We start from the raw sequence: 26,387 nt of genomic DNA, 5'->3' as shown, positions 1-26,387 counted from the left end.
GTGTGACGCTTTTACGGGCCTGGCACGATTAGCAGAGACTATTTGGCCAGCGTTTGTCAACTGTTTGCTTTCTCATCAGTCTGATGTTTGTTCTGGAATCCCTCTAGAACTAGTAGTAAAAGGGAAACATTTCAGAAATTTAGGAAGTTTTAGTTGGCAATGAGGTCTCACCCTTTGCCTACTCTATGTGTGGCTTACCCCTTCATTCTAGAAGCTTGGGGACTGTTGCTCTTTATTTGACAGCCAACCAAAAACACTGTCTTAGACTGGTTTGGCTGCTGTCCTGGGTAGCAGAGTTTGGCAGCCCTAGGGAGATGGATTTCTTGAGCCTGGGACCCGCCCAGAGAAGAGATGCAACACCCTGGCATCCTGTACTCTGTTGCTATGAAACAAAGACTAGGAAGGTGAGCAGGCAGGAAGTCCCGCCTTTTAGCCCCAGTTGGCTTCGGCTCCCGCTCGGGGCGCTCACGCCCACCTGCGCACCCTTCATTGGTTAGCTTTCCTGTGACTTCCCAGTCTTCTCCAGTTCCTTTCTCTCTCCTATTTTCGTTACCAGGGTAGCCTAGGCCCACTTCTCTCTGAGTTCCCTCTCCGTGTGGGACGCACCAAGAGCGCGGGCCTTCCTCTGGGGCCTTTGTGTACTGTGGAGGACGTGGACCCTGGGGTAGCACGGGGAGGACGGGCGCGTGTCCCGCATTGGCTCCACCCGCTGTCCTGTAGAGAGCCAACCAGCGGGATTGGTCAGTTGGCTCGAGGCCCCGCCCCGGACCCGCCCCGCTCCCGTGTCTCTGGGATGGTTCAGGGGTGGGGCTGCCAGCCGATGGTCTCCTCCTCCGGCGGGCGCTGCGGCGGCCTCCCGAGAGTGGCGCGGGACGGGACGGGTGTGGAGCTGTCTGCTGGGTGATTGCCGCGGCCCGCGTCCGGGTGGCCCAGCTCTCTGTGGCTCCTTCCCTGAGAGGTGCTGTTACGGCGACTGCACGGAGTCCTCGCCGAGCCACTCCAGCACTCGAGCTGCGTGCGCGTGGAGTGGGATCCGCGATCACGAGTGGCTTGGACGGCCGCGACCCCCGAGGCTCGGAAGGGACCGAGCACCGCGAAGCTCTGCGCCGCTTGCTGTCCGGGGCTGCTCAGCTGGGCGCGGGCTGTCGGCGAGAAGGGACTGCCCCGGCTTCCAGCTGCTGTCGCCTCTGTGGACCTGAGCGCCGTGGGGATTTAAAGAGCGGAACCGGGCCAACCGGGGGCCCGGGAGGGGGCAGGCGGAGGCCGACCGCAGCCGGAGAGAGGTGCGTGTGCCCTGGTGCGGGGTCTGGCGGGCTGCGGGGTTCCGGGGCCAAGGTTGTGCGTCCTCGCCGCGTTCCCGTCCCCTTCCCGCACTCCACTGTGGCAGGCTAGAGGCCCGAACCAGGAGGGGACACAGGCGTCCTGAAACAAAGCTTCGGATCTCCCCTATCTCGTGTGGGGGAGACCAGGTACCACTCCAGAAGAAGTGAACTCTGAGGTTCGTGCCGGCCCTTGCGGGGTTCTCAGCTTGTTTAAAAAACTGTTGGTTGCTTTAGGGGAAAACTACTCATTGCGTGTTTAGAGAACTTGTTTCTGTGTCCATAGTTTTGGCTTTATCCGGAGGACATACAAGTCCTCCGCCTTTGTTGACAACAGACGTGTCCCTTCTGCATGTGCTGAGCACTTTACATTTATGTAATAACTTGGCGAAATCTAACAGCCTGCAAGTGGGGTTTCTGACTGAGTTGCCCAGTGCGTTTTAGGGGTTGCAGTTGTAGTGTTTTGCGCCGGGATTATAGCAGATGTGGGAGAGAACACTGTGTTCTTATCTAGTTTGGGAGAGACCTGTTAAAAGTTCTGTTGCTGTTGGTAAGCTGTTACTGTTTGGAAAACGAGGATGATGCATCTTTAACTCTTAAAATTCTAAAAGCAAATCTAGGGTCCTTGCTTCTAAATTTTATCCTGTGTACTTTGGTGAATGCAGTTATGCAGGGCTACTGAAAAGTTGACTCTGGGACCCTTAATTTTTTTTTTTTTTTCCTCATTGATGACAGAGAATATTGTTAGTAGGCACAAGTTAGTGTGTTTATTTTCCTGTTGGGAAAATACTTTTACATCTATTCTTCTTTTTGAAATCCGCCTCGTAAAGGACTAAGATTCCAGATGGCAAATTCTATGAATGGCAGAAACCCTGGTGGTCGAGGAGGAAACCCCCGCAAAGGTCGAATTCTGGGGATTATTGATGCTATTCAGGATGCGGTTGGCCCCCCCAAGCAAGCTGCTGCGGATCGCAGAACTGTGGAGAAGACTTGGAAGCTCATGGACAAAGTGGTGAGTTGAGTGTGTGTACGTGGCCCTCTTCACCTGGATGTGGTTTCGCCAGATTTATTCATATTGTTAACAAGAATTATTGTTATTGCAAGAATCTTTGGATTTGTGTTATTTTTCTACTCTGTATTTTGAAAAGTTGGATTCAGAGAAAGGATTTTTTTTTTTCCTTTTATCTTTTGTCCTGCTTTTCAAAGTTCAGAGTTCCTCTGTATAGCTCAGATATGCAAAGTTTTTACCTTTGGCTGCTGTTTGTGGGTGTATGGCCATGGTACAGCTTAGAGGTGTTTGTTCAGTCTTACTTGAGATTGTGTTGCTCTTAGATAACAAAAGGGTACAAACAAGTATCTTAACAAAAGTCTATGCTGGAGCTCTTATGACAGCCACATGTGCGGTGTTGAAAAATGTTCAGTAGAGAAAGAACAAGTCCTCAAGAGAGGATGCAGTATTTGAGAGTTTTCTTTTTTTAAAAAATATTTTATTTTTATTTTATGTGTATGAGGGTATTGCCTGCTTGTGTGTAAGTGCACCTGTGTTGTGCAATGCCTGTGGAGGTTAGAAGAAGGTATTGGATCCCCTGGAACTGGAGTTATGGACGCTTGTTAACTGCAGTGTGGGTGCTGGAAATCAAACCTGGGTCCTCTGCAAGAGCAGCCAGTGCTCTTAACTGCTGAACTATCTCTCCAGCCCCTGAGAGTTTCTATTTTTATCTGTGTGAATCCATCTTCATTAAGAAAGTTTTTCTGTACTGTTAATGGTGTCATTACAGTTTCTTTCATCTACCATTCCATTTTGAAACAGGAAACCTTTTTGTACATTGTTTACTGTGAAAGGAAAATTTATGTTGGGGGTTGTGGGTCTAAGAGTATCAGAAACTTCTGTGGTTTCTTCTTGTTGCTTTTAGATGAGCTCTAATTTCACAAGAAGAAACCAAGCTGGATTCAGTTCTCAGAAAAGTCCAGTTAAAAGGGCAGCATAAGTATCTTACAGAGATCAAGTGTAAAGCTGTCAGGACTAACTAGGGTTGTGGACTAAACATGATAACTTGTTGCTTTGCAAAAATTCATACTTTTTGATTTTGAAGCAGTTGAACTTTGCTGCCTGTTTTAGAGGGTTAAAAAAATTCTTCTTCGTAAAGGATAAGCCAAAGTTTGTATAAAATGATATGGTTGTATTTACCTTTTTTTAGTTTGTTACCAAAGACAAAATTGGCTCCAGAGAAGCCACTGTGAGTAGCATTAACAGTGTAAGGTGACAAGATTTGTTTTGTTTTCATTTATCCTATGGAAACACAGCTCAGGTAACTGAGTGGTGGGCCTGTCATTGGATGTCCATTGGTGTCAAATGCAGCACCAAAATACTTTTTTCCAGGTAAATATCCTTAGTTTTGGGCTTCAGTGTGACCTAGTTAAGCTTCTGCCAAGTTTTTCATATTGTTATATTAAAGTTTCCAGACAGAATGATATCATAGTGTCAGAACATTGCAACTTGCTGCTTGGGGTCAGGTTTTGGTTTTAGCATTGGACGCTTAAGAATGAAGAATATGCAGCTGGAAAAACTGCATATTATTTGGCAGGCACAATACCAGCTGGCTGGCTCTGCTTTTCTATGGATTACATTTTGAAAGTCACCCTTATTGGCCAAATCATTAGTTGAGTGTAGAAGAAGGAATTCAAGGCTCTTTGCAAGTTATCTGTTATGTAAATAGGCAACAGTGGGTTAGATTTTACAGAGGAGACATTCCTTATCCACATCACTCCTTTAGGTGGTCATAATTTGTAAATTTACGGTTGAAGGATAGAACATTGACGTCAAATAAAAAAAGATTTATAAAAGGAAGTGGTGTGCAATACTTGCTATAAAATCATTAGTGAAACAGTAAGAAAAATGGGGTACATAACTTTGTTCTATTACTGCTTGTTAACCTAAGTTTTATCCACGTTGAATTATTTCATCATGAGTTATGGTAAAGTGGTTGATAGTTAAACTGCCATTGTTTATTTTATTAACCATTTTGTGAGTTTAGGTTTAGCCTTTTCAGTTGAGTTGGACACACAGTGAAATCTCTTACCCGAAATCTCTACTTAGTGGGATGTGGGTGTGGGTGTTGGCAAAGGTGCATCACCATGACTTTCCTGATTCATTTTCATTATTCATCCAAGATGACAATGGTGAATGCATCTGTGGGCTTTGTGGAGAAAACTCACATACATCATCATAAGAGTTTGGTGTGTTTATTTCTACTCCATCACACAGTAAGAGAACACTGAGTTTTACTAATTGGCAACATGCTTTATTGAAGTGTGTAATATAGAAGCCTTTTCCATATGACTTCATCTTTTTTTATTTGTCAGTAATAAAGGAAACGGGTCATAATATCAACACTGATGATTTCTTCAGGAACTTTATTCTTAGTACAAAGGTATTAACTTTTGACACAGTACCAGCTTCTTAAAAATAGCTGCAATAGTATGAGTTGACTTTGTGAATAACAGAACAAAGAAACTTTCAGGTCTAATTGCTTGTTAAGTAAACACCAGGGCTAAGTGTGAAGTTTTCTTTAGGAAGCCTCTTCCCAAGGGCAGATCTATTACTTAGAAGCAACTGTTAAATAACATAATTTATTTTATAGTGAATCAGCCTTAGACTATAAAGAACATAGCTTATAAGTTCATTACCCCTTGCTCTCTAGAACTTAAGATGGTCAGCTGAGAATTCAATTGCAACTGATTTCTCTGTTTTCAGAGAGCAGGCAATCTAGGCATTCTTTCTAATGTCCTTGAGAATCAGAGAAACCAATTGCTCAGTTGTGTTCATAGTAAGATATGTCAGGTTTTGTAATATCAGTAGCACAGAGTTCATATAATACAGGCACTGACAAAGGGGCCCGTAGCCTATCTCAAAGCACCCCATTTAGACAAATTTTCTGGCTTTAACTCTATTTATGAGTCTCAAAGACTGACCGCCAAACTTGCAAGTCACCAGGTGAAGGCCTCTTTGATACTGTGACAGAACTCTTCCCATGAATACACATCTAGGCTTAAAATACAAACAGAATGAAATGTTGTTTCAAACTTGTTATAGATATGGTTTCTTAAACACTTAATACATATTTGTGGATGATCTGTTATGTGTTACAAAGTGATTAGTGCTGGAGGTATAAAGCTAGATAAGGTGTAACCCTGCCTTTGACCTGGAAGAAACCAGGAGAACATCAGAGCTGTGGGTTTGCATAGACAGTTGACATGGGGTATGGCCCAGCTGGAGTACAGACCCGAACCATGGTGGCCGAGTAGAGCATACCTATCTTACTTTGGCTGCTGTTTGGCCTTTTGGCTGGATTCTGCTGGCTCTAGTCTTTTAGGAATAGCATTATTGTGCTCTTATTGAAATACTCAAATGAGGGTAAGGAAATGGTTGCTAATCAGTGTGGTCAGAGTCATAATTTATTAATATGAGGCTCCTGAGTGTGGTTTGCACAAGATTCTTAGCCAGGTGATAGAAAACAGAAGAAACAATTTTCCATTTAACAGATGCACTGAATGTACATGGATGCCTGGGAAATAAGAAAATAATTATTTGATGCTGAAGAGCAAAGCAACTTGGGTACTTGCCTACATTTTTGTCTTGCTGTCCTTGTCATTTATTTGAAGTTAAATTACTATAAGCTTTAAAAGCATTTAGAAAACAATGATGCCAAGAAGTATTTTCCTGCCTTTTACTCATAGTACATTTAATATATTGCTTAGACTTGAAATACAATTTATTCTCTCTCTGTAATTTTACCAGAATGAAATTTAAAGTTTGATTATCAGTGAAGTATGGAATATATATACGTATACATATGTATATATATTTCATATATATATAGAAGTAGTACTATAATAGTACTTTTTAAAGTTCAGTTCCTCATACCTCTGAAAAATATTCTATAAGGCATAAAATGTAGGTCTCCCTCCTCCCTACTACTGGAAATCAAATGCATACTAAGCAGGTGTGTTGTCTCACTCTCCTGGTTTATATCCCCAGCCCTCTTTTTATTTTATTTATTTATTGTTTGTTTGTTTGTTTGTTTGTGATAAGGTCTTACTAAGTTCCCCTGGTTGGCTTTGAACTTGTGAACCTCCTGTTGTAGCCTCCTGAGTAGTTGGGATTATACTATATCACCAGACCTGGAAGGTGATACAATTTTAGATACAAATTGTTTTTGTTGGTTTTGAGAACCTTTCTCTTCTAGGGTCTTGAAATGAAATATCACTGATTTGTAATCTTGATATTTCCTTTTCTTGTTTGAAGTCATTCTTCATTAGGAGAGTCCTGGAACTTACTAGGTTTTGCTATGGTATAATGACACTTACTGATTTAGATTTTGAATTCATGCTGAGTTAAATGAAATGATCTCTAAGTTTGCTACTTTTGATGCCTAGGAAGAGCTTTATTTGCTAAAGTAAAAAGGTTTAACAGAATTTTACCAAGGGTTATCTTAGCTTATCACTGTAGTAGAAAGCATATATATAATAGAAACTTAAATTGACAGTAATTTTTTGACTTAAAATATTTTACTATTTAGATTTTGAATCAACATCTTTCTTTCAAAAGTTGTTCTAGATGCACTCTGTTGATTTCCATACTAATTATTTCAAATCCTAGCGACAGACATCATTTATAAATAACTGAGTCACATAGTACACTGTAAGATGTGGTATATTACAATATGAATTTCTGAATGTCCTAGTGGGTGGAGGTGACTGCCTCTTGCTGAGGGTGGTAAGTTGGTGTAGCATGAAGCATCAAGAAGGGACTGTATATGTGTTCTAGAAGGTGGTTTGGATTCCAGGAGATAGAAGGTATATTTGTCTGAAGGAGTGATGGTAGGAGGTTGAGTAAGAGAAGGTAAATTAGAAGAAGACCTTGGAAGTTTTGATAGTGTCAAAGAATTTGGATTCTTTATTTGGCTGGCTTTTGAGCAGGGAAATGAAAAATGAAGGCCATTTCTTCGTGCGATACCCTGCTGACCATGTGGTTGGAGCCATACTGAAGAAGATGGATGTAGGAATGAGGATCAAGAGGAATTAAAAAAATCTGGTAAGAAATAATAAAGGACTGATGTAGAGAATTGACAGTTGGTATAGCAACTGTTGCTGCAAAGGTAGAAGGTTGTTTGGAAGAAAATCTGCAGCTCTTTGTGAACCTTGAGGGGTGGAGCATAAAAGAGAAGGTGAAGTGAAAGTGACTCGAGGTTTTCAGCTTAGTTGACTCTGAAGGCTGTGATGCCCCTAAAGAGATTAGGAGTAGAGAGGAAGGAGAAGACTGCAGGTGAGGGTGGTGTATGTGCATTTGCTTAAGGGCATTCTGAGTCCAATCTAGCAGAGCAAAGTAGATTTTGAAGTCAGAAAGTTGAATATGTAATTCAGAGAGAAGTTGAAACTAGAGACACATATTTGGTAGTTCTGTTTGTAGGTGTGACATCGCAAGCTATGGAACTGTGAGAGTTATAATGCAGGGCAGAAGAGAGGCAGCGACAAAGGCAGAGAAGCAATTTTGTGGAGTATGAGGAGTATTTATTTAGGATGGCAGTGAAGTGATGAGACTCTTGGTCAAGAACAGGAATGGAGAGGTAGAAAAAGAATAACAGGAGGATATTGTTAGGAAGTAATTTAAGGCATGATATTTGTAGTGTTTCAGCCATGTCTTAAAATTGTATATTATAGGCCAGCCTTCCAGCAATGAATCAGTTAAATAATATAAATATAAATGAAGTCTGTTGTCATATTTACATTGACGATCATGTGAAATGCGTGCTGTGATGTCAGTGGTGGTGCTGCTACTTTCGTCTGCTCTGCTTCAGCAAATTTAAGGTTTACTTTTAAAATAGGTTTGCAAATTGCTAGTCTTTTCCTAGTAATGAAAGAAATTTGAGATAATACCTGAGCAAATTTTATAGCTTAGCACATTAACATTTAAGTAATTGTTAAGCTGACTCAAACTACCACATAATAGCAATTAAAGTAGTCATTAGTGAGCCTGACCTGGTAGCACAAACCTTTAATCCCAGTACTTGGGAGGCAGAGGCAAGTGGATCTCTGTGAGATCCAGGCCGGCCTTGTCTACGTAACAATATGTAACAAGTTCCAGGCCAGCTGGGGCTACAAGGAGACCCTGTCTTAAAAAAAAAACTTTAAAAAAAAAAAAGAAAAAAAAAAAAAGAAAAAAAAATTGTTAGTATTGTAGCTGTTAAAAGATGGGTGGTTTTATCCCTAATTCTTTTCTTAAGTCTCTCAGGTTTTAAGAAGCTAGAAGATTGCATGCAGCTGGCAGAAGTAGTGACCTGGTCCTAGCCTTGTGACCTGTACAGAATACTCCAGACTTTTCGGGTTTTGTATAAAATGAAGAAGTTTAGCAGCTTAAGGAACTTTTAAAAATCATGATCCCCAACAAAGTAGCCAGGGTCCTTTTCTCATTCTTGGACTTTGCTGAAATCTGCAAGGACGTTTCCTTGTTGTGATGGAATATAAAACAGGGAAGGGAAAGGAGCATGAAAGAGAAGTGAGTGATGGATCAGTACTGGGCTCTCTGCAGAATAGTTCACAGGTCTTTCTCTAAGAACTGCAAAAACCAGTGATGCTTCAGGAAGAAACCTGCCCAGAGTTACACAGCCAGTGTGTGGCAGAGCCAGAGCCTGGGCTTGCTTAAGTCTAACGTCCGTGTTCATTGTAGGAAGACAGTAATGCACGGTGGTATAGAATATTCATTCTCTTAAAGGAGATAAACATAAAGCATATTTGTTATTTACATTTGGTATTGTCAAAACCTTCTCTAAACTTTATATTCAGTTTCAGTGAAGGTTATTCAGTAATTACACAGATAGCTGATAGGTATTTTTGTTTCCTGAGAAGTCTTTCCTTTTGTCCTCTCTCATATTTATTCTCTTTTTCTCTTCTCTATCAAATACTCATTGTACATCTCCTTATACAAAGTAAGAAAGATAGACCAGTGGAGAAAAAGGTATATTCTCTACCTTGATGAGGTAACATTCTCTGGAAGAATGATAGAGAAAAGATGAATACACAACTGATATTTTAATTATGATTAGTTGGTTTGTTAGTGGTACTTCTTGAATTGTTCTTCTAAAGAAATCATCACTGAAAAAAAAAGGACTTAGAAGAATTCTAATCATGTTGAACTCATGATCAAGTGTACATAGTTTACATGTTAACATTATTTTGCGCAATTAATATTCTATAAGGAGTGTTGTATTGTTTTATACTTACTATATAATATTATTTATGTTGTTCTAGGTACTTTAATCTTTTATGCTTTTGTATATTTAGGAAGTTGATGAATTGAAATGAAAAGAATTTTAAGAACTGTTGGATGCCTTTTATTATGACATTCTTTTATGTTTTTGAAGTAGGAAACCTCTGATAATGTTTATAGAATGAGGGCAAGGCTTTCTTACTACTATCTTTAAAAGGTGAGATACATGGGGCTAGGGGTTTAGCTCAGTGGGGTAGAACATTTTCTTAGCCTGAATGAGACTCTGGGTTCAATCCCCAACACCACACATACACACACAGTATATGTATTTCATTCTGAGAGTTTAATGACTTGATTCAGTATCATTGAGTGTTTCATGAAATGAGGTATATTTCTAAATGAAAAGTATTTATGGTGTAGAAACAATTCCTTACTATTGAAATTTCCATTTGTTTTTATGAAATTTCTTTCATAGATTTAGGAGCAGGCTCAAACCTTGTTTGTAAGAAATGCTAGTTGATGTAAAACCTCTTTATTACCTTTTGGCCATGAATTTTCATTAAAGCACAGCCAGAAATCTTTTTTAAAATGAGTGTTCCAAGATTAATTAATGGCTTGAAAATTTTTCTATTTTTATATTTGTGCCTTTGTTTTGATATAGTTAAAAATGTATAATCATGTGATTACATATATCCATATTTATTGAAATATAGTATTATGCTTTTTATATACTTGAAACAATGTAGGCTATATGAACACAAAGAATCTCCTTAAACATCTTGAAATACAAGAGTTGGTTATGTTAAAGAGATCGTGATTCTTAAGCCAAACATCAGGGTTCTGAGAGGTAGGTACCCTTAGCAAGTTACATTTCTGTGCTTTAGTGTTGTCATGTCTGAAAGAAGCTATTGCTCTTGGTCATCTCCAGTGTTCTCTTTAGAAGTATAAAAACCTGTGGGTCAAGGACTATAATGGAATTTTCAGCCTGAATACAAACCTTATTTACTTCTTAGTTCAAAAGAAAACAGTCATCTTATTAATGAATTAATTCTTCTATGTATCATTCAGTGCCCTAAAATGTTCATCATTGTATAATGTCACTATGGTTTTATTTCTTTTAGAAAGCTCTTTTGTTTTGCCACCAACTTTCATTCTAGGGAGCAACTTAGATATTTCTAGAGGAGGTCTAACCTTGTGGTTAGCTTGATTTTTCTTCTTAATGCATTGTTGGTAGAAAAGCTATTTTTCTTTCCTTGGCTTTTGCAGCAAGCACTCAATAAATATTTATTGGATAGAATTGAATTTGATCTGCTTAGAAGTCATAGTCCTGGGGTAGGATTATTCATTTTCAGTAGGAACAGTCATAAGTCACAGGGTTTAGTAGTAATCCAGCTGATGAACTACACACTCAGGGGCATGCGGCAGCTCAGCTCTGTAAGTTGTACTTCTTGTTTGTGCACTTAGAGAGAACAGTGTAGCCTGCAGAGCTCTGATGCATGGACTGATTCCAGCCTGATTCAGATCCTCTGTTACTATTAACCAGCAGATAGCCTTCTTTTGTACCTGCCTTTTAGCCTAACTGCATTTACCCCTTATCATGGTGTCTCTTAAGCCTTTGCATATTGATTCACCTGGAATATTCCTTTCTGCAAATTTAGGTCTGCTTCTCTTGATGCTCTTGTGAGTATGATTGAGCTGCTGCTTTCCTCTGCAGAGCTTTGTAAGAGCCTGCAATTCTTCCTTAAGTCACCAGACTCTCCCACTGAATTCCCTCTTCCTGAAAGAATGCCTGACAAGTAAACCTCTTTAAATTAACAAATGGGTCCTGAAGTTAATGCAGATTTGCAAATGAAGTAAATAAAAATGGAAATGAGTTTAGAAGGGATCATTAATTATATGCCTAATTCTAATTAAATTGTAATATAGTTAGGAAGAAGAGGAGTCTAAGATTCAGAAGATGCAGGCTCTTGTGTTGGACTAATGGCTTTTTAATTGTCCCATATAGTAGTTCTTAGTTTTTCTTTTAAATCTGGAAATGAATATATTGGATGAGATCCTTTGTAAGATTCCTTAGAGCAAAAATTACATTGTTCCTTAAGTTAATTATAGAGAACTAGGTCTCCTTTGCCAGACTCTGTAAGGCAGGAAGTATGTTCCAGTCATCCATAATTTCTTGGCACTTGCCTTAGTACATAGTATGTAGTAGTTAGTCAAACAGTTTTGTCCAATAAAGCAATACATTACCACATGAAATTATAATTTTACAAAAAGCAAGTGACAAAAAAGTCAGGTACACAATTTTGAGTTAGATACCTATAAAACTCAGAAGTATCTGTCAAAGAACTTGTGATGTCTAAAACAATGGTAGCTGTATTTTTCATTTAGTGGTTAAGAAAATAGCCATTTGAGTAACTGATTTTGAAGCAACTCTTTCCCCCCTTTACAAGCTAGTAATTTATCAACCTGTGACCTCTTTTAGAAGTGTATGTTGCTGAAATTAGGTTGTGGCTGCTGTAAGAGGTCAGTGACAGTATTCTGGAAATTTGTGTATGTCCATGGTTTCTTGTGGTTTAATGAATTGGAAAACTGGAACTGGTCAGATGGCTTAGTAGGTAAACACATTTGCCTCTAAATCCAGTGACCTGAGTGTGATTCCTGAGTCCACATTATGAATGGAAGGGGAGAGCTGGCTCCCAAAGGGTGTCTTTTGACCTGCACATGCATGTCATTGTGCACTCATCTGCCAATCGATGTAATAAAAAGTAAAATAGTTGTGAAAACCCATATCCCATTTCAACCAGGATTTCTTAAATCATTGACATTTGGACCTTAGGGTAGAGTGAACGTCTCTTTTGTTGAATTATAGAAATTAAGAGGTGGTACTTAACTAAATGAGATTCTAATGACCCTTTCCAAGAAATCTCTTGAGGATTAAGGTAGTATTTTATTTAAATTAAACCCATACCTCTAGGTTATAATTTCTATACCTAGGGAGCTCAATTATGAAAAGAAAGGAAATTATACAGTGAAACTACACATTCTCATAATGTTTGTACATTGGATATTTTCAACCAACTAAATACTAATTTGTTTATTAATTATGTACTAGGTATTAAAATACTCCGCATTAGGAACAGTATATAAAGAAAATAGGAAAATATATTCGGTCATTGTGAGAATTGGTTTTGTTAAACTAAAAGTTGATGCTTGGCAACTTGAGTCAGATTCTTCTTCTCAAAAAATTATGTGACATCCTCAAGGAAGCAAAGGATAATGTTGAAGAGTTCTCATTGTTTTACTAATGTAATCTCTGTGTTCATGTTTCTTCAAATTACTGTATTTCATCATTTTCTCTTTGTTACAGATACTTTTATTATCCAGAGGCAGGTCTGTGTTTTATGAAACCCAAATCTCTTAACTTTTGAGAGTAGACAACACGAAAGTGCAATATAAAATTTTTCATGAAAGTCAGTTTTCTTTAGAACGAAAAACACAGTAAATTATAAATTTTCAAAAGTGAATAAGCCTGAAAATGTCAGTGAAAATGCTTAGACTAGTTTATGACACTGTTCCTCTCTTTGAGAGTCTTCCATTTCTCACATGTCCTGGGTTCCATGAGGTCATCAGATTGCTAGGTTGAATTGGACCTTCCTGTCCTCATGGTAGGATATTGTGCATTATGGCACTTGCAGTGTTCTGGAAGCCATTCTTTTGTTGTTGTTGTTGTTTTTAATTATTTTTGTTGAAACTTTGCATATGATTGAGGTTTTACAACATTGTATTTTGATATACATATGTAGTGAAATAGTTACTGTAGTCAAATGAGTTAACATGCTCATCTATAATTTCATGTGGCTTTGAGGTCAGGGTGCCTACAACCTGTTTTAGCAACTTAAAAAATATTTATTTAATAACCACATACTTAGAAGAAGCATTTCATTACAACAGCATTGACATATTCAATAACAATTTCCAGAGCTAAGATGCATCTCTTTCAAAATTGGCTGTAAATTTTTAGGTTTACAGTTGAATTAATACAGTTATACAATATTGTACTCAGTATAAGCCCTATAAGACATAAAATTAAATGAGGTTTTAACCTTTAAAAAAGATCTTAATTTCATTATTAAAATACACAGTTTCATACAGAAAATTTCATTTTCAATGCAATTAACACTACAATGTTTACACATGTGTTTCTAATCTCTATCCATCTGATTATTACTAGTCACAGTTGGTTACTTTCTGAGCTCCTTGGCATCTAAGCATGGATATAAAGTCATCAGGTAGATTTCAGTAGTAATGTTTTTCACATCTACTAATTATTAAGGAGCAAATTTTATGCTTTGAAGGATTATTATTATTATTTTGGCTGTAAATTTTTAGGTTTACAGTTGAAATATTACAGTTATACAGTATTGTATTCAGTATAAACCCCATACAACATAAAGTTAAATGAAGTTTTAACCTTTAAAAAAGATCTCCATTTCATTATTAAAATACACAGTTTCATACAGAAAAATTCATTTTCAATGCAATTGACATTAAGATGTTTGCACATGCATTTCTAATCTATATATCTGATTATTGCTAGTGACAGATGGTTACTTTCTGAGCTCCTTGGCATATGAGCATGGATATAAAGTCATCCGGTAGATTTTAATGGTAATATTTTTCACATCTACTAATAATTTTTTTATCTTTATTTTTTTAATTTTTAATAACTACATGATTAGAAGAAGCATTTCACTACAGATTTAACATATTCAGTAACACACTCCAGAGCAAGAGTACATGTCTTTCACAAGTGGGTGCAAGTTTCTAGGTTCACAGTTGAGTTAGTATAAGCCCTGTAAGACGTAAAATTGAATGAATTTTTTAACCTTTAAAAAGATCTCCGTTTCATTTTAGAATATATTGTTCCTTGCAGAAAGACTCATTGTTTTTGCTACTAGCACTGAGATGTTGGTGCATGCAACTCTAATCTGTATGCATCTGATTATTACTAGTCATAATCAATTGCACTTGGATCCTTGGTGCCTGTGTGTGTCTATGAAGTCATTGAGTAGATTTCAGTGGTAATTTTTATCACCTCTACTAATTAGCATGACATAAAGGTAAATGCTTCCTCCTCAAATATAATACATTTTTAAAAGTTTGTTAATTTTTTTTTTTTTGTGTGTGTGTGTGTATATCACACAGACCATCCCAAACAATCTTATTCGACTATACACCCACTTCCCAGATGGCACCCTTCCATAGCCTTCCTCCCCCCACTAGAGCCCTTATACTCTGATATCTCTGCTACTGTCTGCTGTGTTGTTGGCACCTTAGCCCTTCCCTAGTACCTGTCCATCTGGTGAATCTAGTCAGCCTATCTTTAGGTCTTTGTTTTGATACTTATTTTCAACATAATTTTAAGGAGGAACTTAAATTTTCTATTTTTTCCTTTCATTTAGATAAGATTAGGGTCTGCTGTTCATTTTCCCAGTTCTCTGCTGGGTTACTATTTGGGAGTCCCTTTTGGTCACCCTGGCCAACAATTCAAAAGAAGGTATCTCCTATCTGGCATTGTTGCTTGTTATGTAGCCTTTAGCTTTGCGTATGGATGCTTATGAAATTATATTGCCCCCTTTAATCTTTGGTTATACTTTCCTTTTGGATATTTAAGGCCATACAGTTGGCCCAGATAAACCAATTTATTTTTACTCTTAAGGTCGTTTGAGGGTCTGTTCCTTGGGTCACATGGACTTGGGAGGAGCCCCTGGCTCCTTTCTTTTACCAGTTCCACCTACGTGAAGCTAAGTCAAAGGTCCTGCTCCGCCATGGTTGGCTTCACTTGGAAGCATGGAGGAAGTGATTCCTCTGTGTTGACCCTCCCATTTATAGACTGGACACTGGTTCAAGTCCACTTGGTGTGGTCTCCTCGACATCCTTGATCAAGAGGACAGGTGACCCACCACAATTACAGGACATTTTGAGAGATGCTCATAGTCCTCTGGAACTAATCAGCCTAGGAGGGCAAAGAGCAAAAACTGTCCTTTATGTCCCTCTGACCAAATTAGTATAGGCCTCAAAGTATGTCTGTTAAACATCCAAGAAGGTACTTTTAATTACTGTGTCATGTAGATAAATCTTGGGCAAAGACCAATTGTTCTCAGATAAACCTTACCTAGACATGTATTTCTTGATCTGCTATGTGTAATTTGTCAGTAGGTTGTAGGAGTAATATGGTTCTCTCTGTTTTTCAAAACTAGCTAGGTATTGTTTGTCTCTCACATTGTCTCACCCCTCCATCATGGTTTTCCCACTTAAGGTGCCTCTGTATACCCATCCCTCCCCCTCCCTTAAAATAACCCAATTTTTATCCATGTCGCCCTTATTAAGGACTATTTCCTACTTTTCTTCTCTTTCAGGTTCTTTATTTTCCTTTACCTCCCTGTTTCCTCTCCATTATCCTGGTTCCTGTAGTTATGTCTGGATATCTACTCTTATCAGGGTTTGGTTCTAGGATCCACATATGAGGGAAACATATGTCGATTTTTTTCTGAGTCTGTGTTACTTCACTTAATGTAACAGTTTCTAGTTCTATCCATTTACCTGCAAATTTCATGATTTCATCTTTCTTTATTGCTGATTAAAACTCCGTTGTATAAATGAACCACATTTTCATTATCCACTCGTCACTTGAGGGATACTGAGGTTGCTTCCATCTCTTAGCTATTGTGAAAAGAGCAGCAATAAACATTTATTGTCAAGTGTCTGTGTAATAGGATGAGTTCTTTGGGTGTATGCCAAGGAGTGGTATAACTGGGTCAAATGGTAGGTTCATCTGTAGTTTTTTAAGAGTTCTCCACCCTGCTTTCCATAGGGGTTGAACAAGTTTGCAGCCCCACCAGCAGTAGATGAGTGTTCCCCTTCCCCCACATCGTCTCCAACATTTGGTATCATTTGTTCTCTTGATCTCAGCCTGTCTGACTGGGGTAAGGTGAAATCTTAAAGTGGTTTTAATTTGCATTTTCCTTTACTTCTTCTTTTGAGAACGCTGTTCAACTCCTTAGCCCATCTTTTAATTGGGTTGCTTCTTGTCTTAATTCTCTGTGTTTTTGAGTTCATTATATATTCTGGATATTAAACCTCTGTTGGATGTGTCGCTGGTAAAGATTTTCTCCCATTCAGTGGGTTTTCCTATCGCTTCCCTGGTTGCCTCCTTTTATGCACAGAAGCTTTTTAGTTTAATGGGGTCTGTTTGTTAAATCTTGCCCTTGTTTCTTGAGCAGTTGATGTCTGGTTTAGAAAATCCTTTCATATACCTATATCTTATAGGTTTTTCCCAATGTTTTCTTCTAACAGTTTTTAAACTTACAAGAGGATATGAGGATATTGTTGACTTTGGCCCCTCTTCTGTGCTTTAGATCGCTAGACTTGTTTATCATCCTTGACTTCTGAGTGTGCCCTTTTACCTAATCCCGCCCCCAATAACCACTAGTTTACTTTGGTTCTCATTTTTAGATTCCGTATATATTGAGATCATAACGTGTTTCATTTTTAGATTCTGTATATATTGAGATCATAATTGTTTTCTCTCTGACTTATTTCAGACTGCTCACATTAAATTAGCTATTTGTGGAAATGATTGCATGTTCACATGTAGTGCACCCTAAACCTGTACCAAATGTCTCTCAAACACAACTTCGTATTATCCTGGTTTCATACGTGCCCTTGGCCACTCCAGTGCCACCCAGCAGGTGGTTAAGCATCACAGGAAGGAAAATGACCGAATTGAATTGTTAAGTTACTATGTTTAAAATGCCTTGCTCTTAAATCTTTTATAGAAACAACCCCCCCCAAACAAAAAAAAGAAAAAAGCAACAGACAAACCATAACCAGGAGGAGGGCTTTAGATAACGGCCACATAACTGAAAGACTCAGAGGCTTATGCTTGACTCTCAGTAAATCCTGTTGTGGATGGACACTGAGCCCTCATAAGAGGGCCATTCTGCTGCTCCCTTATGTATGCTCTTGTGAATTTCCCAAAGATTAAAAAGGTAAATTATTTCACTGGAGGATTCCCAATGAAATAACTATTCCCAATGAATAGTTACAGGGGCAGAATGAATTGGTCTTACTTACTTATGGCTAAATTGCATTGATGTCTAGTAATGAGCAAACTACATAGTTGAATGATCACTTTTTTCTTTTCTGGCAGAAAGTATTTTCAGTTCTGCAGACAGCACTTGACCTTAATGCTCCAGTGATTGGGTTGCACCTAGTAGAATAACTGAACCTTCCACGTCACATGTTTTTATTGGCCTAGTAGACAACTATGGGGGAACAGACTTGTTCCAGCCTGACACCCATTTATTACTTAATAACTCAGTTGTTAAAGTTATAAGTCTTCATTTTATTCTCCTCAGGATTTGGAAACAATAAACCAAAATGTTAACTAAAATATATGAAAGAGCTTTAGCCCAGAATATACTGTAGTAAAATAATGTGTAAAAATTATATGTTCATTGGCTGCCAGCCAGAAAGGACCATTTGCTTATTTTCATTAAAAAGAAGAATATTGGGGCTGGAGAGATAGCTCAGTGGTTAAGAGCACTGACTGCTCTTGTACCGGACCCAGGTTTGAGTCCCAGCACCCACATGGTGGCTACAAAGCATCCTTAATTCCAGTTCCAGGGGAATCCTAAGCCCTCTTCTGACCTCCGTGGCATTGCACGGCACAGGTGCACTTACATGCATGCAGGCAATACACTTATACACATAGACTAAAAATAATAAAATATATTTAAAAAAGAAGACTAATGATGATTGATCTTGCTTAGGACGCTGGTGCTCTTTTAAACTATGCATGTTAGGACATTGTAGAAAAGAGAATTAAAGTATTCCGAGCTGAAATTGCAGATATGCTAGAGGAAAACCTGCGTGGGATAGGAGAATAAGATTTGGTTATCAGAAGAGACAAGCGGCAAATTGCCAGTGTTTTGTAAACTAGAGTTAGTAACTCAAGATTGTGAATTCTATTATACAAGATGAAGAGGATATGGTTCTATTATTCATTTATCGTTTTTTTTTCTATGAAAGGAACTATTATGGTTCTTATATTTTATTTTTGTTTTTTTTAGGTAAGACTGTGCCAAAATCCCAAACTTCAGTTGAAAAACAGCCCACCATATATACTTGATATTTTACCTGATACATATCAGCATTTGCGGCTTATATTGAGTAAATATGATGACAACCAGAAACTTGCCCAACTGAGCGAGAATGAGTATTTTAAAATCTACATTGACAGTCTGATGAAAAAGTCAAAACGTGCAATAAGACTTTTTAAAGAAGGCAAGGAGAGAATGTATGAAGAACAGTCACAGGACAGGTAAGCAATTCAAAATTTATTTTTAATGTTAAGGTCATTTATGTTACTCTTTTCTCTCAGAGTTAACAGAAATGTCATGAATATATTCTGAAGAAAATGCCATTTGTGTGTGTATTTACTTTTCCACATTAAGTTTTGCGTAAATTCAAGAGGATAGCTGATCTTATTTTTCTATGGAATTTACTTTCAGAGTAGGTTTTGTTTCATAGGAAAACTGTTCAAAGTTTGTTTAGTCCTCCATCCTTCCATACAAGCAATTTTCTCCAGTTTGCATCTGTTGTATGACTTTTCCTGGGGAGATCTGAATAAGCATCTATTCACCACAGATAGGCCACTGACATCAAAGAAACAATTCCCTCCAAATCCAGCATGGTAAACCAGTGTGATTTGGGTGGTTATGTAGAGTTTGGGTGACAATGCTTGTGAATGTTACATTGTTGAAAAGTTCTCCCCTCCCACGGCTGATGGCTCACAAAAGTTGTATCTCTAGTGTCTTGCCTTGAGTTAATTTTCTGCCTCCTTTAAACAGTATTCAAAAGGCTGTGGAGGGCAGGAGGGAATGGAAGGTAGACTATCAGCTGAGGGTCTGATGTCCCTCCATCTTCTTCTGTGTTAAGAGCTGCATTACCATTACCGTGGACATGGCTATTCTTGTACACTTCTGTCTTTTTACCATGGAAATTGGCTGTCATTGTATGCTTTTGTCTCATTAACCATGGATGTAGCTGTCATTATATACTTTTGTATGTTTTGTTGCCATGACTTGTGAAGCCAAGTTATTCTGTAAATCATCATAGCAGTGTCTGCTCTGTGATGGATATCCTTAGGTTAAGCCTGGAGGATGGACCTTCATCAGAGCATCTTTGCTTTTGTGTGATACCCAGTACTATCCATAAGCCTGTATTTAGGAATTTACATTAGGGTTTACTGTTTGTGTTTCATGGTCTGTGGTTCATAATCATGTGCTGTCATGTGTCTACACTGTATGTTCCACCTAGTCATTGTCCCCCATTCTCACCCCCTCTCTGCTGAACCCATGACTGCCATTGATCTTTCTCTAGTTTTTCATTCTTCAGATGTCACAGAGTAGGATTCATGCAATATATAACTTTTATTTTTCAATTTTATATGTTACTGATAAATATTGCATGTTTATACCAGTTCTTTTTCTACTCCCATATTGAAAAATATCTTGGTGACTTCAGATTTCGGCATCTATGTGTGGAGCTGCTATTAGCATTTGCAGGTTTTATATGCGCTTAAGTTTTCAAGAAGCTCATTTGGGTAAATACTTGGGATCATGGTTGCTAAGTTATATGCCTTGCCTGTGTTTATCTTTGTAAATTCCATCTTTCATGGTGACTTTATTGTGTTTCATTCCTAACAGGAATGAGTGAGCTTTCTTGATGCTTATCTGTACTAGCGTTGGGTATTGAGTATATAGTACTTCAGATCCATTTGATCGAAGTTTGGTGCAGTGACTGTAAGAAATGCAACTTCAGCCTCCATATATTACATGAGAAACTAGCTTGGGAAAGGCTGATGTGACGCTAGCCGAGTCCTCCTTTTATAGTTAAGTTTCCTTCTCTTTTCTGACAGCATCTCATGTAGATGAGGCCTCAAACTTGCTTTTCAGCCAGGCTTGCTTTGAACTCCACTTACTGATCCTCTTGGGATCTCACTCTGGACTCTTGTCTTGTTGGCTTCCCAGTTCTTGTGATCTCTGCTGAATTAATTCAGACAAGACAAAGTGTAGTATGGAAGCATCACAGTTTATTACAGAGAAAAGTGGGGTGTTCTGAAGAAATGAATGTGGGGAGAAGCCAGAGGTTCTATTGTGGATGAAAGGGCAGTAGTAGACTGTGACCAAAGGTATCATTGTGCCAACCAGCATTGTTAGGTAGGCTTTATATTCTTTTTCAAAGTTCTTAGAACTCATGGCTTTTTGAGGGGTGTTTTCCTGTTCAGGTGATTCACAGTCCCATTTGGATTACTTTTTTTTTTTTTTTTTTTTCTTGAGACAAGGTCTTACCATGTAGCACTGGCTGGCCTTGAATTCATTTTGTAGACCAGACTAGTCTGAAACTCAAAGAGATCCACCTGTCTCTGCCTCCTAAGTGCTGGAATTAAAGAAGTATACCACCATGCCTGACTGCATTTTTTGGACAGTTGAGAATGTTATGTCTCCATGTGGGACCAGAAATAGAACTCAGATCTCATTATTTTGACCAGCAAAGTCCTCCAATTTTAGTTCTTGGTTTTACAAGCTGCTGATTATGAGATAGAAATCTATTCCCAATGACCTTCAAACCTGCCAACATCTGAGTATCTATGTAACATGGGATGCTGGGATCATAGGCATGTACCTTTTAGCTAACATTCTTGATGTAGGGATTCATTAATGTTTATTGTTTAGCACTTTATATGCTGGATAAAGAAACAGTTTTTTTTTTCCCTTTTCTGAGCTACTTTAAATAACCTATAACCTACAATATTCACTGAGAATAAATCTCTTTCTAGCTGGAAAACCAATATGAATGAAATCATAGACTGCCTTAACACTTTAGTTCCTGATATTAGGAAACCTAAGAAATATTCAGTGTTTCAGGTCAGAAAACACAGCCTAATTTAGTCTGAGATCGATTAGGGTTTATAGTGGAAAAGTCAGTTATCTAGGTACGCAAACTCTTAATTGTAAGTGCTGGCCAATCCAATATACAGAGCTTGTAAAAACATCAAATTCAAGCATAGCAAAGCCCTCTGCCAAAGGTAAAATGACATAAATGTTTCATATGTTTTCTAAATCAGTCATGGTTATACTCACAGAGTGTAGCCTATTATGTAACTGTGCTTTTCAGCTAATGTTCTTGGAAGACAGTTTATATGTCTTGAAGGCAGTGAAGTTCCTAGTTGCCTTTTAATTTTAAAGCTCAAAGACAGCAGAACTACCAGTGAGAATCTGAATTTTCACAAGCTTTCCAGCAGAGAAAGATCACAGTGGTGGTTATTTTTACAGGCTTTATAAGATGGCGGATGTCTAGGGAAGCCAGATATTGATATGAAAATCATAATTTTCACATAGTAGTACTATGGATCTGAAAAAAAACACAAATTTGTTTTTACAAATGTCAGATTTAACCTGAAGGGGCTGGAGAGATGGCTCAGTGTTTAAAAGTACTTGCTTTTCTTGCAGAGGACCCACGTTTAGTTCCAGGTACTCACATGGTGGCTCACAACTACCTGTGACTCTATTTCCAGGGAATCTAATACCCTTTCTGACCTCCACAGGCTCCTACACTCATGTGGTGCACATAAACTCAGGCAGGTAAACACATGTACACATAAAATAAATAAACAAACAAATAAATAAATCTTCAAATTGATGTTCTTGATGGTCCAGTTAAGCAGTTTTATAGTAGCGGGATGCTGACAAAGTATGTAACTCTTAAGTCTAGGAATTTTAATGGAAATAAAATTGTAATGTAGTATAGATTTGGAAAACTTGTCTCTCACTTTTAAATCTAAGGAAACTTAAATATTTTCTGATGCAGCAAATATTTTATATTTACTTTTATATTTACCCATTATTTTTATTAATTTAGTGTCTCTACCTTTGAATGTTAAAAAAATCACAAGACGCTTCTATAAAGTTTTGGTTGATTTGTGTATAGATTTTCATAGACAGTGGTGGATTGCACAATGCTGACTGTGATTCATCAACTTTGTAAACTATTTGTACTTAAGTATTCATGTAAATTTCATTTATCCTGTTTCAAAGCCAACTATAATGCGAAATATATATTTGCATTTGGCATAGTATATCCCGAATTTTACTATCATTCATGTCCTGTTTCCTGAAGGTGTTCTATGACCAGTTTTTAGGGTGCAAAACTTACATTAGATAATTGTCTAAGGATAATTGATAATATACCATTTTTGACCTTTGAACCGAGGATGTAGACTTGATTTTTCCCTTTGGCAGTAATATAACTGTACAGTCACTGATAAGAGTCCTTAGGATTCTAAATGTAAGCTGATATAAGGTGTTTAAGGTGTTTCAGGAACTCTATGGCATTTTGCATTGTAGAACCTTACAGAAACTTCAAAAAATGTTTTCATGGAAATTAGACCATAGACTGTCCTGCTTGGTAGACTGATCATGGAACATTTGCCAGATGCACTAGTTATTTCAGATACTATAGATCCTCTGACAGTGTTTGGATTCTGTAGTGGTTCACTGGAACCACTGGAAATGAAGTACAGTAACAGTAGAAGTTGTCATTTGACTTCAGTTTAAACCAACACTGCTTCAAGTGATAAATTTGTGTCGGATAAGTACATACATTAGAGTATTTGTTGTATTTGTGGCTGATGTGTCAAAATATAATTCCTTCTGCATTATTTTAAATATTCGTGTAAATAAAAAAAACTATTCAGGTATCAGTTCTGATACTGGAACTGCCTTAACTGGCAAGCTAGAGAATGAGTAGTCTGAATTTTAAAGCAATTTTATGCTAATATAATATATATTAAGTATAGAGAGAATAAATATGAAAGTAAGTAAACATATAGCATTCTTGTAGAGGGAATAAGGTAGAAATTATACTTAGGCAAATGTATTTGCTACTGAAATAGGTATTTAAGCACAGGGAAAACCTTTTGCCTTGAGATTTGGCAGTGACAGTTTCCAGCAGAGGAAATGCATGTGCAGGCTCTAGGCAGCCTTGTCTGTTACAGTCAACCTCCTCAGTGTCACTTTATCATCTATCATCTATCTATCTATCTATCTATCTATCAATCAATCATCTATCAATCTATCATGTATCAATCAATCAATCATCTATCTATCTATCATCTATCAATCAATCAATCATCTATCTATCTATCTATCTAATCTATCAATCATCTATCTTCTCTATCATCTATCAATCATCTATCTATCTATCTTTTCAGTCTTCTGGTTGTCCTTGAAAGTAGCTTTATGTCATTTTCTATGGATGAGGGGCAGGTGCAGGAAGTTGCCTCTCTTAGAGATGGACATGTTGTAATGTAAGAGCTTATGAGAAGGTTTTATTTTTTCTTTACTTATATCTATCTATCTATCTATCTATCTATCTATCTATCTATCTATCTATCTATCTCTATCTATCTATCATCTATCATTCATCTATCTATATCTATCTATCATCTATCTATCTATCAACCATCTATCCATCATCTATCTTATCTATCATCTATCATCTATCTATCATCTACCTATCTATCTATCTATCTATCTATCTATCCATCCATCCATCTATCTGTCTATCATCTATAACCTCTATCTATCTATCTATCCTATCTGACATCTATCATCTATCTAATTATCTCTCTTTACATCCATTTAGCTATCATATATCATCTATCTATATATCATCTATCTATCATCTATCTATCTATCTATCTATCTATCTATCTATCTATCTATCTATCGTCTATCATCTATCTAATCTATCATCTATATCTATCAATCATCTATCTATCTTTATCTATAATCTATCTATCTATCTATCATTGTGTCTACAGTCTATCAAGTACCTATGTACGTACCTTTTCTTTCTTTCTTTGTATCTACCTATCCTTCCATTAATCCATCCATCCTTCCATCATCCATCCATCTATCTATCTATCTATCTATCTATCTATCTATCTATCTATCCATCTATCTATCTATCGATCTATCTATCTCTCATCTATCAATCTATCATCTATCTATCTATCTATCTATCTATCTATCTATCTATCTATCAATCATCTATTTCTATCATCTATCTACCATCTATCCATCTATCTATCGACTTATCTATCATCTATATCTATTTATTTTTGATACAGTTGGACCTCACTGAAGTTGATGCATCTCTAGCTGGCATTTGTTTAAAGCGTTCTGAGCTGGCATTTTTGGGCAGAGTAACTCAGTGACGTCTGTCACACCAAGTTGGTATGTGAATGTGCAGTGAGGGGAGGGGGCATGTAGAGAGCTCTAGTTTGGAGCCCAGGGAAAAGGAGACACTTTCATCTCAGATTGGTTTTTGGGAGGCAAAAGTCAAATAGACATGAGGATAATTACTGCTGATGAAATTCTTGACCTAGAGGTGCTTTTTCTTCTGCGATTTTATTGGCAGTTTTTTCAATTAGCTGTTTTCATAGTAAAATGTATTCTATCATCAGAAAAGGAAGCATTAATACACTGGTGTCCAAGGCCTGGTGTTGGATAGGTGGATACAGTGGTAAGACTCCGATTTTTAGAACTGCTTCAGTGACCCAGATCCATACAGTCCTCTTGGTTGCATGTCACTGAAACCAAACCCAGAGCCATCTGAGATGAAGAAAAATAGCTCTGCATTTGAAAGACTGTCTGTAGAGAAAAGAAAGGCTTTATAAATGCACACAGAGACAAATACATGTTGTCTTACTAATATCATTTCAGAGACCCTCGTTCATTCTTTGTACACCAATATTATAGAAGACAAAGCCACTCTCAGAAAACATGGGGTGATGCTGGTATGGGAAGAAGCAGTGTCACCTATCCTGTTTCACATAATACTGTTCATATTTATCAAAATCTAATGGAAAAGTATTTCAGCATAGAAAAATTAATCCTTAAAGAGACTAGCCTTCATTTGCATCTATTAAAAATGTCAGGCAGCTTTTTGTTCTTCATTGACTATGCTGAGAAAGGAAAGCCTATAATCTGTTGTTAATGAAGTGTCTTTCGCTCATGGGCCTGTCATCAGTGTATTCACTGTTTATATCAATGCTGCAGTTGATGAGATAGTGAACCAAGAACATTTCTGAACTGCTGCTTTAAAGATACATGGTTAATTTAAAAGTTGAACTGTAAAAAAACACAAAAACATAAAACACATCAAGCCCTGCAATCTCCCCATATACTACTACTACTACTAAAAAAGTATCTGTAACAAAATACAGTGCCACAGATAAACCCATGTGTTTTCTTCATATCACTGTATGATATCATTGCTCTGGTAAAGAAAAATGTGGTATTAATTAAAATGTTTCAATTTAGGTCAGGTGTAGTGGCCTACATCTATAATTCCAGGACTACAGAAGCTGAGGCAGGAGAGCACCAGATTGAAGCCAGCTTGGATCACAGCCAGTTTCAGGCCAGCTGGGACTATATATCAAGACCTTTTTAAAACACAAACAAGAAAATATTGTAAATTTGTATAAGTACAAATATGTACTGCATAACATAGTTTGAAATTCCTCAGAGCTGTTTAGGTTACCACATTAAAATATTGACTTGCATTATCAACTTGGGCTTTAAAATGTAGTTTATTTTTAAAACTATTTCAGTTTATTATTTATTTAATAACCACATACTTAGAAGAAGCATTTCATTACAACAGCATTGACA

General features: G+C 37.5%; 1 protein-coding gene across 4 annotated transcripts in view; it reads left to right on the top strand.

Annotated features, from left to right (window-relative positions):
- The first annotated feature begins 795 nt into the window (after window positions 1-795).
- Cblb (Cbl proto-oncogene B) overlaps window positions 796-26,387 on the top strand; it is a 231,991-nt gene continuing 206,399 nt past the window's right edge. For all 4 annotated transcript variants that reach the window (XM_017802455.2, XM_017802454.2, XM_008850079.3 and 1 more), the window contains exons 1-3: window positions 796-1,283; window positions 2,150-2,331; window positions 18,717-18,967. In XM_017802455.2, coding sequence (XP_017657944.1) covers window positions 2,164-2,331; window positions 18,717-18,967 — 419 coding nt within the window. In that variant the 5' untranslated portion in view covers window positions 796-1,283; window positions 2,150-2,163. The remainder of the gene's footprint in view (window positions 1,284-2,149; window positions 2,332-18,716; window positions 18,968-26,387) is intronic.

The sequence above is a fragment of the Nannospalax galili genome, unplaced genomic scaffold (assembly GCF_000622305.1).
Source record: "Nannospalax galili isolate Female #2095 unplaced genomic scaffold, S.galili_v1.0 scaffold465, whole genome shotgun sequence".
Taxonomy (NCBI): Eukaryota; Metazoa; Chordata; class Mammalia; order Rodentia; family Spalacidae; genus Nannospalax; species Nannospalax galili.
This window is presented reverse-complemented; position numbering and strand designations above follow the sequence as displayed.